Source organism: Enoplosus armatus, chromosome 2, assembly GCF_043641665.1.
Source record: "Enoplosus armatus isolate fEnoArm2 chromosome 2, fEnoArm2.hap1, whole genome shotgun sequence".
NCBI classification, from domain to species: domain Eukaryota; kingdom Metazoa; phylum Chordata; class Actinopteri; order Centrarchiformes; family Enoplosidae; genus Enoplosus; species Enoplosus armatus.
The window spans coordinates 11,807,709-11,819,940 of record NC_092181.1 but is presented as its reverse complement, the minus strand read 5'-3'; the positions used below and the strand labels follow the sequence as shown (position 1 = coordinate 11,819,940).

The following is a 12,232-nucleotide window of genomic DNA, read 5'->3' as shown; positions in this document are numbered from 1 at the left end:
ATGAAGACATTGGGGACAAAATCCACAATCCTCTTTCTGTGTAAAACAATTTAAAAAAATAAGTATCTTCCAAAGTTGGTCTTTTTAGTACATTTCTTTTCAAACCACTGAACGAATGATTGTCCCAAATGAGGAACGACCCATAGTGGCTTTAAAACTACTACGGTGACGTTCAAGTTCAAACAAGCGGTCCTCTCTCTACGGGGTACTGCAAATATGTCTAAGGAAACTCATAACTTCACATTTAAAATAACGATGCTGACATGAGGGAGAGCTGAAACTAAATGCCACGAGAAGTTTTCTCAGCAGGAATCACATTAACAATGGGTGTCTCTGAGCTGTAAACTTATGAACCTTATAGTCTGCGTTGAATGTGCAACTTCAGACCAGTCAGTCAAAATGCAGCTCTCCAAATGTATTCACTTACATCTATGTACCCTTTAATTTATGTTAAACTAAATTCTTCTTTGCAAAGTGTTTGTATTAGTAACTATAGGGTACTCGGACAGTAGATATACCCAGGAATATGTTTCAGTTGTGAAGGAGTTCTGTAGGAATTATGCAGGCATTGAGCAGGACAACGAATTGGTTTGTAGGGCTTTTTTTTGGTAGCGTTACGGTACTAAGTTGAAGTGTGATAAGAGGATTTGTCTCAGTTTGTGCAGTATAGTGCCTCAAGAGGACACGTCTCAGCAGCCATCCAATTTAAGCTTCTACAGATTACCCACTGATGGGAGGACTATATCATTTTGTTTCTCCTTTTATTTGGATTAACGATATATAATTAAAACGCATACTAAACCACGTTACGCCAGGAGATCCGCATATTTAGGTTGTGCTTTAGACAAACATCTTAAAATCCTATGGAGACCTAAAGAGTTTAAATAAGAAATTAAATGAGCTCACTCATTCAATTTCATAGTTTGTTTCCTCTCTTTATTCATACTGTGACTTATTTCAGAATCTATCTATCTATTTAATAGAGACTCATAATCAGGCATATGACAGTTTTTTATTTTTTGTTTTGGGGGGGTTGAACATGTTAAAACAGGTTTCCAATCATTAAAGATCATCATCGAAACCGTTAAAGCAATAAAGATAAATAGTTGCACACAGTGCCAGACAATACACTCCATAATGAATAAAAATAAATGGTCCTACTTTTCCTCTCAGGGCTGACACACGGGACAACGGCGCCATCCTGAGGCCACTATTAGAAACGCATTGAACTACACATTCTGGCTTGTTTTCTAAGAAATTCTAACTAAAACAGCAGAATATGAACTCCATATTCTAGATATACATATATTATTATATTGTGCCTTATATTGCAGATAAAGCACACTGACCGGATTTTGATCACCGATCAAACCAACCAATGTGAAATACTGTGGTGCTACTGGTACGAGTGTGTGACAGTGAGGTGATGTGTGGCGACGCTGCGCTGGAGGTGAACTTTGCTAGCCAGATGCTAACGTTAACAGTCGCAGCAGCACAGCAAGTAACGGTAGCGACAACGTCGTTGCACGACACTTGTTACTGCGGTTAAGATTTTCTTTATAACAAAAAAAAAAAGCTTTTGGGACACGATCCACATCTGGACATTCAGAGTGATACATATTATTGTAGAAGAGACTAAAGTTAAATAACTTCCTGGAGTGAGCTAACATTAACGTTAGCTATCTGACGAGCCTGGCCAGAAAGTTATGTATTCAGTCTGACAATCAAAGTGTTAAGGGCAAATGTTGGACTAAAATATTCGCAGATTGTTACAATAAATACAAAACATGGTGTTCCTGAAGCTGGCAATGGTGACCATCGCCTCAATCAGTCCATAACAGACTTCAAAGTCAGGTAAGAGGAGCTAGCATGCTAAGTTAGCAAGCTACAGTGACTGTAGTGCTAAGTAGTGTATCTTGCTGACTGAAACTTCGGCGATCTTTTCCAAAACAAACTGACTGTGATATCTGACAGGTTTTGCGGCGTTTGCATTCAAACTAGTGCTATTTGTTGTAACAAGTAATTTGTGTTATATCCGAGTTGGAAGCAGCCAGCTTGTCGGTGTTAGACTGTCCTGAGAGGTTGATGTCATACTACCTTCACTTTAGCATACTGTGACAGCTAGCTTAACTAGCTAAACTAGCTTGCTTCCACCGGCTTCTTAGAGACTTTGCAAAACGACCTTATTGTTTTGAAATGTGACTCATGACTGCCATCTGATTCCCCCATTTCTAGTAACGTTGGCTGAAATTAACAGCTTCAAAACGGCAGCAGCAGAGAAACTGGACTCCTCCGGCTCAGCATCCAGGTCAAAGATGGAGTTAGCAGCGGTGAGTGCACCTGCTGGCTGCTGTGGACTGAATCTGTCAGTCAGAAGATGAATTATATGAATTATATTTTCCTATATAAAATAAAACGGTTGATAAACCTGTGTTAAACCAACCCATAGTAATACTGTTTGTGTGTGTGTGTGTGTGTGTGTGTGTTGTGACCTTACAATAATATTCTGCAGTTACCCATTTTCACCTTTGATTATTTGGCTACCAGTGGTTCATTAATAATAGAAAAGATAACCCAGTTCAACTTGATGGTACAGCAGTTAAACTATGTGTGGGCAAAACTGATCACCAATCAAAATTCAGCTGTCTTTTAGCTGGTTGCTAATGACATTTGATACCAGAGTAACATTGACTGCCATAAATGCATTATTCTTGACTATATCCCTTTAACATTAGAGATTGATCTCCTGCCCATGATAAAGAGAAAGCCATGCACTTTATTTTGAAATAAGAAATTCACGATTGTTTGATCTATACCAAGGTGGGACAGAGCTGACGTGGAGGGCATTACGGAAAGCTGGGGTTGATTTTTCTCTTGATTAGCCTGTTTTTGTTGACCGAGCCACACAGGCACTGAAATCCAGGGTCTGAAATCACAACACAGACACACACACACACACACACACACACACATACACAGCCACTTCATGACTCATGCCGTTTGACAAAGATGCAATTTAGCAGTGAGCTGTACAGAAGGGGGGGGGGGTACAGATGTGTGAGTGTGTCTCCAAAAGATAAAGATAGAAGCCCATAGAAAAACGAAAGGCTGGATTAAGCTTCTGCTTTGGCTGTGAAACTGGGGGGAGGGAGGACGAGAAGCAGGAGAAAGCCATTGTGGGTCGGCGGGAGAGAGAGAGGGAGGGAGAGAGGGAAGGAAGGTTTGTGAGAGAGATGGGGGTCTATTTTATAATATGCTGTTTGTAAGAGCAGCATCACAGAGAGGGAGGTGAAAGAGGGCAAAATGCAAGAAAAACAGGATTCTCAGAGCCGAGCCCCGGGCAGCCTGGGGAAGGTAGGAGTGTGTGTTTGTGCATAATGTATGCATTTAAGTGGCACGTGTGTGTAGCAGCTACATATAGTATGTAGTGAACGTTGTGTGTATGGCTGACAGCTTATGTACGGTGCAGAAATGTTATTTTGTGTTTGTTGCTGTAATTGTAGTTATTGTTATTGCCTCATAAACACTGAGATAAACACTTTCTTTTCCCCACATGTTTTTGTTTTCTGTGTAACTGTCTGTTTACCTTCAGATGCAGCTAAATTTAGCATCTGTTTGTCCATGTCTGTGTCTCATGCCCCCGCTGCCTGTTTGTCCGTGAGGCATGTAAGCACAGATAATGTTGAGTCTCAGTTTAATTCTACCCAACAGCCCCTGTGCGTGTGTCTCCGTGTGTGTGTGTGTGTGTGTGTCTCCGTGTGTGTGTGTGTGTGTGTGTGTGTGTGTGTGTGTGTGTGTGTGTGTGTGTGTGTGTGGGTTGGTTGTCTCCACACATCTCCATCATCTCCACTGTGTGGGAACCTGGCCTTTGCTCTGTTCTACAGGCTTGTTTTTTTTCTAATGGAAATGTCACACACACATACTTTATATTCTAATTGAAGCCCACTCCCTGTGGAGGAGGTAATGTTTCATTATTTTGGGGCACATTTCTGTTGTGTCAGGATTTGTGATATTTGTGTGGATATCGTTTCCCCGCTCTTTCGAGAGGGTCTGTGGCATTCAACAAGAGGTAACCAAGGCAGAGAAGATGTTGAATGGCACATTTTCACGTTATGCTATTTACACTGTGAGTAATCCTTTACGTTTCTCTCTGCCTCATCCATTTTCTCTGTCTGTCTTCCTCCACCACTCTCCTCTCTCCATGCAAGCTCTTCTCCCTCTCTCCCTGTCCTCTCTTTGCTCTCTGTCCGCCATTTCTTTCTCCTGTCTCTTCTCTCCCTTACATCCTCTTTTTCTTTGCGTCCCTGTGTCTCTCACTCCTTCCGTTGTCACTCTCTCTGTCTGTCTGTTTGTCTGTCTGTCTCTCTCTGTCTGTCCTCGTCCTCAGGCTCACCCGGCTCTCAAAGCCTTTATGTGTGGCTCTCTGAGCGGCACCTGCTCTACGCTGCTCTTCCAGCCTTTGGATCTGATCAAGACACGGCTGCAGACCCTGCAGAACAATGCCAAGCCAGGGTGTGTGTGCACACATAACACGCAGACAAATCTCACGTGTATAAACATGCAAACGCACACACACTACACATTTCACCTGCATGCAATCAAACGCATGTACACCAGCATGCCCCTGATGTTATCTTTTCTCCATCTGACTGACTCTCACACACATCATGATAAGCAACATGCTCTCCAGGCACAAAACAATACACACACACAGCCTGGCACTGCCTGCCAGGCTGTGTGTGTGTGTGTGTGTGTGTGTGTTGTTATGACCCATATAGGGCAATTAGTCACACCAGCACCATGTAATCATACTGTCAGGCTGCTAGGTTCCTGAAGACAGGAACAGGAAATGTTAATGGCTAAAAGTGGATATTTATTTTAAACAACGCTCCACAGGTGGAGGCCGTGCCTCAGTACCAATTTACGCAAGATCATTTCTGTAGTCGATTATTCTACGGTTCTCTGTCTTTGAGTATCAGTATGTTTTTACATGTTTGCACATTTGAATGTGTCCATAACCATTCTTCAATTTCATCCTGCAGTGCACCAAAGGTGGGGATGTTTACCATTCTCATCAATGTTATTAGGAAAGAGAACTTCTTCAGCCTGTGGAAGGGAGTTTCACCAGTGAGTAACGGACCTTGTTTATTATTTTCAACATTCACAATAATTCTTGCCGTTATAAATCCTATTGTTACATGTATGTATGTAGTCAGTAGTCAGTGGTGGTTATTTATCTGTCTCTGGCATAAATCCACATACACCCCTTCTGTCTTTCAGCTTACATTAGCGATACCTCTCTTTCTTGCTGTAAGAATCAGACAGCCAAATTAGGTCTGCTTTTCCTTATAAATAGCACATGACTATGATTCTGTCAGAGTTCTGAATTTATAGAAACAACATCCATCTAGTGCAATGTCTTGACATGGACTAGGCCATCTCTCTGACTTTAATTAGTAAGTCAAACAAAACAAAACACAACAAAAACCAAATAGATGAGACACTATTGTGACATTTAGACATTATAGTATGACTGTAAAATGTTTCAAAATATGTTGAAGTGTGTTTTACACTCTTGGTTGGCAATGTTTATAGCTAATGCCACCTTTTAACACCATCATATCAGGCAAAAAGCTGAATATGAGAAATGTTTAGCACTTCTGTTTCTCTCTGGCAGTCATTTGTGCGCTGCATCCCCGGGGTGGGCATCTACTTCAGCACCTTCTACTCCCTGAAGCAGCACTTCTTCCTGGACCGGGCACCCAACGCTGGCGAGGCAGTTCTCCTCGGAGCAGGTGCCAGAGCTGTAGCCGGTGTCTCCATGCTGCCGTTCACAGTCATCAAGACACGCTTTGAGGTGAGCAACAGTTTCTTTACACACTGAGAGACCTCTGACCTGAGACGTGCTGTGTGATTTAATCACAGGCAAGTTTCAATTAATGTTGTTAACTTATTAACAGGGCAGTTTACAATTCAAGACAGTTGTAAATGTGTGATTGCATTTAGTCAATGGTGCAGTTTTAGGCAATGATTAATGATCTGTCTTTGTCATCTATTTTTGAACCTGTTTTTAGTATTTTGTTATGAGCCAGTTTCACCCTGGATAGACCTTTAGCACATAACAATAAATCTCAATGTATTGATCCAACAAAAGCACTTTAAGAACACTCAAGCCACATGACGAGAAGCTACTTTTTGTGGAGCTATTTGCTCACCAGTATGTTGGAGTCTTATTTTATGCTTTCAGGCACTCCTCATAACCTCATGCTTTTGTAGTAATAAGTATGACTTGTGTAAGGTGCCTTCTTTTTAGTCAAAAATAAAGGCCCCGAACAAAAGTAGCATTTTCATGATAACAATTTTAAAATACATGCGGTTTGGTGTTGCTATTTATCAGGTTCTAGAGCAGGAAGATGACTTCCCTATTCTTAGTCTCGCCTACACAGCTCTGATTGGTCGGTTGTTTTTCCAACTGGGGAAACGGACATCAATGAGCTAGACATGGAAAAAAAAAGTCTGGAAACAGACAAACACAGGACTACTTTGTGCTGCAAGAAGAAAACAGAAGAGGTTATTTGTGTTTGCAGACATTTTCAACATAGACTGAGAATGTCCTTTCATGACATGTCCACCTTCATCTTATTCATTAATCAAGAGTTCTGATTAGTTGTAGCGTTCATTTGCTGACATAACTTTATATCTGAGCATAACAAAGATAGTGACCAATGAATGAACCACGAAGTATCTGTGAGTAACGGACATTGTACTTAATGAATGACCATTCCACCTAGCTTCCATAAATTAATAACCCTAATCTACAGCTGGAAGTCCACAGCCATTCTCTAACACTGTAAAGAGAACTGTATTCGGCTGAGTGTTTCCAGGTGATTAGGCAATTACTCCCAGTGTCATTTAAAAGCAACAGTGTAAATTAACGTGTTCCATATTAATTTTACGTGTTTGTATGTTGTTTCAGAGTGGCTGTTACAACTATGTGAGTGTGGCAGGGGCTCTGAGGAGTGTGTATGAGACGGAGGGAATCAGGGCTCTGTTCTCGGGGCTGACTGCCACGCTGCTCCGAGACGCTCCGTTCTCTGGTATATATGTCATGTTCTACAGCCAGGCCAAGAAGGCGCTGCCTCAAGGTAAGAGCCACACTGCGTCAGCAAATCAAAGTGGAGGTCATTGAAATGTGAAGCGCCTTTTTCTTTAGATCTGATGAGCGTGTGATCCTCGAACAAACAAACGAACAAAACTGAGTGGAAATGCCAGAAATTCTAAGAAAAAAGTTTAAATATTGCAAAAGTGCTTGGCTGAGATAGAAAAGGCAGCGTATCGATATAAAATGTGACAATGGGAGTAGACTTGGTGATTACTCACTGGAGAGATGAATAATTGCTGCAGATGAAAATATCAGATCTGACAAATAAGGAGGCTGTAATGTTCCTCAAATACATGACATAAATAAAATATTTCCAGCAAGTCTTCCACACAGTTTTCCATTGTTTGAGGTTTGACTTGTGCTCTTTTAATGACATCATCTTGTTGCGCCCTCTTCCTCTGCAACATTATGCAAGATGATATTTTATGTGACTTGGTGCCCCTACAGTTTTCGTAGTGTAGTTCACCCTCATGGACAACATTACACGTGCATTTGTTGACAAGCTGAAGGATTTGGATTTGGTGGGCTGATCAACACAGCGAAACATCAAGCAACTGCAACAACACGTTACATCACGAAGCTCTGGCCAACAACTAAGAGCCAGTCCGAGAGTTACTCTTGTCCAGCCTCTTGCTTGGTCACTGTCTCTTTTTCTCGTCTTAGCTTCCTCCATCTACGTCCTCTTCGGTCTCTTTGTCTCTGTATTGAGAATACTGAGCTAGACGAATGTGTGATGTAGTGCTGTAAAGCATTATGCACTTCTTGCAAGAGATCATACCCGTTCAGCCAAGTTACATTGTGCAAGACAAGGCCTTCGGGGTTCACAGTCGGAATGAAAGCAGTTCCATTCTCCCTATTACAAGTCAGGGTACCATCTACAGTCATGGAAAAAATGATTAGACCACCCTTGTTTTCTTCAATTTCTTGTTCATTTTAATGCCTGGTACCACTAAAGGTACATTTGTTTGGACAAATATAATGATAACAACAAAAATAGCTCATAAGAGTTTAATTTAAGAGCTGATATCTAGCCATTTTCCATGGTTTTCTTGATAATAACCAAAATCACTTAAGTTCTTACATCAATAGCTATGGCATTGTACTGCCAAAAACAGTGCTTTTAGGCAGTCCATGTTTTCTTTTCTGTCTGTTTTAGTCACATGATACACACAGGAGTTAGTACTTGATTGCATAACCATTGTTTTTGATGACTGCAGCCATGCGTCTTGGCATGCTCTCCACAAGCTTCTGACATTGTTCTGCTGTCACAGCAGCCCATTCCTGTTGCACAAATTCAAACAAATTTGCTTTGTTTTTGGGCTTGTGGTTCTCCATTTTGAGTTTGATGATTTTCCACAGGTTTTCCATTGGATTTAGATCTGGTGATTGAGCAGGTCAAGGCATGGTTCGAATGTTCTGGTTCTCCATCCAGGCTTTAACTGACCTTGCCGTGTGGCAAGGGGCATTGTCTTGTTGGAAAATCCAGTCATTCGAGGCAGGAAAGAGTTTTCCAGCTGATGGAAGAAGACTGTTTTCAAGAGTAGCCCTGTACATGACCTGGTTCATTCGCCCTTCACACAATTGCATTTGCCCTGTTCCACCCATACTGAAACAACCCCAGATCATCACTGATCCACCCCCATGTTTTACTGTAGGGGCAAGACAGTCTGGTTTGTAGGCTTCTCCAGGCTTCCTCCTAACCAGTAAGTTGGCTGGAGTAGGCATCAACTCAAAATTGGATTCATCACTGAAGAGAACCTTAGCCCAATCATCAACAGTCCAATCCTTGTGATCCCTAGCAAAGAGTAACCGGGCCTTCCTCTGCCTTTCGTTGATGAAGGGCTTCTTCCGTGCCCTGTGTGACTTCAGACCAGCTTCAAGAAGTCGGTTTCGAACTGTCCTTGCCGAACAAGTCACAATTTTCGACAGTGCCCACTCATTTTTAAGCTCCTTGGAGGTCTGACGACGATTCCTGACACAGGAACGGATGAGTGCACGGTCATCTCGTGGGGTAGAAAGACGTTTCCTGCCTCGACCAGCTAGCAATTTGGTGGTACCATGTTCGGCTTGTTTTTTCTTGGTGTAATGAACGGCTGTCTTGGAGATCTTCAGTTTTTTGGCTACCTGTCTCTCACTCATGCCAATTTCCAGCAGTGCCAAGATGGCTGCCTTTGTGGCTTCACATAATTCTTTTGTTTTAGGCATTATGTGAGAGCTGACAACTTCTGAGTTGTGCTACGGCTTGAATGTTAGCAGGAAACCACTCCAGGCCTTTGCATGTGCAGTGCTGCTTATGACATGAAATGGCCTCTTATATACCCTGGGAATACAATTAAGCTTAAGCATGTCAAATAGGACATAAAGTATTATGTAATCAGCTGCATTTTTTGTCGTGTTCATTGTATTCTTCAGGTAATATACCTTTAGTGGTACCAGGCATTAAAATGAACAAGTAATTGAAGAAAACAAGGGTGGTCTAATAATTTTTTCCATGACTGTAAATGATTTTGAAGCTGTTATTTTAAGGTAAAACATAAATGGCACCCGACTGTAGAATTAGTGTCACCATCTGTTAATCTCCAACTCCTAATATATGTGTGTATATATAAATAACTCTGTTGTTGAAACATTTTGGTTCAGAATATAAGATTGTGCACCACCTGCTTTTTCCTGTGTTTCTTCATTTAACTCAATGGACGATAATATCTTATTGTAAATATACCACTCAGCTTAAGTTACCCAATAAGTAACAAAAAACTGCAGTACAAAAATGCCAAAGATAAGATGTCCTGCTCAGTCTTGGTCACAATTATTTTTTAAATGTTTTTTATTTTATATATTTAAAAATCTTGAATTTGGTTTCGGTATTGGTAAAAATCCAGCATTGGTCAGCATCAGTGTACTCTTCTATTTTCTCCTGATACCTGGTTTTTGTTCTCCCAGAGGTGGCTTCGTCGGCCTACGCCCCACTGGTGAACTTCAGCTGTGGGGTGGTGGCAGGTGTCATGGCGTCACTGGTCACACAGCCTGCAGACGTGGTGAAGACCCACATTCAAATCAGCCCATCCCAGTGGAGCACAGCAGATGCTATTCGCTACATTTACATGGTGCGTGCTCATTTAATCCCAGCTGTCCGTTTTTGTCTTACTGCATGTCATTTTCATGAAGAACGTAGCTTGGCCTCTGCATTAGTGACATATCATACTGAACTTTCCTGCTCTGTCCTCTCCCTCAGGAGCATGGCATGAGCGGGTTTTTCCGCGGGGCTGTACCCAGGTCTCTGCGACGCACTCTGATGGCTGCTATGGCTTGGACTGTCTATGAACAGCTGATGGCTCGAATGGGCCTCAAATCCTGAAGAGCAGCAGTGTTGAGCCACAATAAAACACGATGAAATATGAGGGGATAATGATACAGTATTTTGTCACTGAAAGTCCCGTGAAAGAAGAAAAGGCAGCTGCGGAGCTCGTAGAGACGTTGAACCAGGACTACCAAGATTTCAAAAAGAGGAACCAGGTGGATAAATGTCTGGAAAAAAAGAGAGTGGGAATGCTGAGTGTGTGTGTGTTTTTGTTGATATTTAAGTGTTATGTGCCTGTGTCTGTAAGTGTGTAAATTCGAGATTGTCATGTTACACCTGACACACTCTTACGTCAATCTTTGACCGAAGTGACACTCCCTGCTGTGAAGTGAACTTATTCCTCCTCTCACTATTTATGTTTGGACTCCCTGAGGTATGGCTGCCACTAGAAAAAAAGCTCTTGACAGAGGTCCTGTTAGTGTCGTTGACAAGGTATTTTAAAATGCTGTCAAGACAAACGGGACACTCAGCAAGCTGGTGTAGTGTACATCTGCTGAGGTAACCAAAAACAAAGCACTGCAGAGAGAGGAGCTCTGGCTCCTGCCATGTTTATGAAACTTGCATTTTGGGTAATGTTTCTTATTTGCCAATTAATAAGCCGGCTTTGATATTTAATTTGTTTCAGGCTCAGACAATCAAAAGTACTCACACCGCTGCAATATGGGAAAAAAATCACAATAAAGCCTTTGTTGCCGTACAGCTCAAAACTATGCTGATTTACAGTACAATATACCACTGTGGTGCATTTTTTGATTCTGCATAGTGAAACCAGATGTGCTTTTTGAAGAAGTAATGATAGCCAGTCACATCTGGGCTTAAGAAACAGCTGAAAGATATGTACAGGTACAGATACACCTGTGATGGCATCTTAGTCAGGTCAGGATTTTGTGGATTTTTGTAAATGAAATGCTTGATTTTGAAGACAAAAACAGCAATGCAGTTTGCACTGCTTTATGTGTTTAGGTAAGCACTTTTATAATTTGACTTTTTTCCTCCACATTAAGTAAATATTTTAATGACAGGGTGAAATTGCAATCTTTCAAATATTTGAGAATTTGTGATTAAATGAGTGTCCTGTGAGCATATTTCCAGAACATTAAGCTTGCAAGTGAAGCGTTGCTTAATCTTTGCGCAATTACATATATAAAAGAACCCATATCAGTGCTGGAGACATTTTCCAGAGATTTTCCAGCCTCTTCCTGGCTTTGTAAATATTTGACTAAATAAAGAATTATTGGTTGTAACAAATGAAGACCATATTTTTATGTTGCTTGTACAGTGTGCCCTTTGCTATAAATATTATTTATTATTGTTGATAAAAAAAAAAGAGGTGATATATTGAAAATAATTATTATATAGTGTTCATAGAAATAATGCCAAATGGAAGATGTCATTAGTGGAGGAGATTGACAGACTTAATTGTCTGAACAAAATGGATAATTTTGCACTGAAAGTGTAACACTGAAGATTTTTGGAAGTCTTGGTAAAATGACAGTAAGGTCACTAATGTCCAGTGTGATATGTGATATAAGGGGGAAGGCTGTGTAGCAAAAAGAGAAATGTTATGACAGGAGTTGATATCTAAATGCCTCAGTGTTTGCTGTGTAACACAAACTGTCTCTAACTGTGCCCTACATGTGCCATAATTCACACCTGGAAGTTTTACCTCGTCAATTATCTTCATCATCACACCACTTCGCCTTTGTTGG

At 41.2% G+C, this 12,232-nt stretch overlaps 1 protein-coding gene across 2 annotated transcripts; it reads left to right on the top strand.

Moving 5' to 3' along the window:
* The first annotated feature begins 1,483 nt into the window (after positions 1-1,483).
* On the top strand, positions 1,484-11,771 carry slc25a38b (solute carrier family 25 member 38b). Of its 2 annotated transcripts, XM_070914480.1 has the most exons (8): positions 1,484-1,854; positions 2,236-2,330; positions 4,388-4,512; positions 5,043-5,127; positions 5,678-5,857; positions 6,977-7,145; positions 10,106-10,269; positions 10,398-11,771. In XM_070914480.1, the coding sequence occupies exons 2-8, from the start codon at positions 2,316-2,318 to the stop codon at positions 10,518-10,520; spliced, it is 861 nt and encodes a 286-aa protein (XP_070770581.1). In that variant the 5' UTR covers positions 1,484-1,854; positions 2,236-2,315; the 3' UTR covers positions 10,521-11,771. The 2 variants fall into 2 exon arrangements, with proteins under 2 accessions (XP_070770581.1, XP_070770572.1); XM_070914471.1 differs by lacking the exons at positions 1,484-1,854; positions 2,236-2,330 and adding an exon at positions 3,304-3,354.
* Positions 11,772-12,232: the final 461 nt, after the last annotated feature.

Coding starts and splice junctions, on each gene's coding strand:
- slc25a38b (XM_070914471.1), top strand. CDS start 3,304: ATGCAAGAAAAACAGGATTCTCAGAGCCGAGCCCCGGGCAGCCTGGGG. Junction 3,355..4,387: donor CCCCGGGCAGCCTGGGGAAG/GTAGGAGTGTGT, acceptor CCTCGTCCTCAG/GCTCACCCGGCTCTCAAAGC. Junction 7,146..10,105: donor CAAGAAGGCGCTGCCTCAAG/GTAAGAGCCACA, acceptor TTGTTCTCCCAG/AGGTGGCTTCGTCGGCCTAC.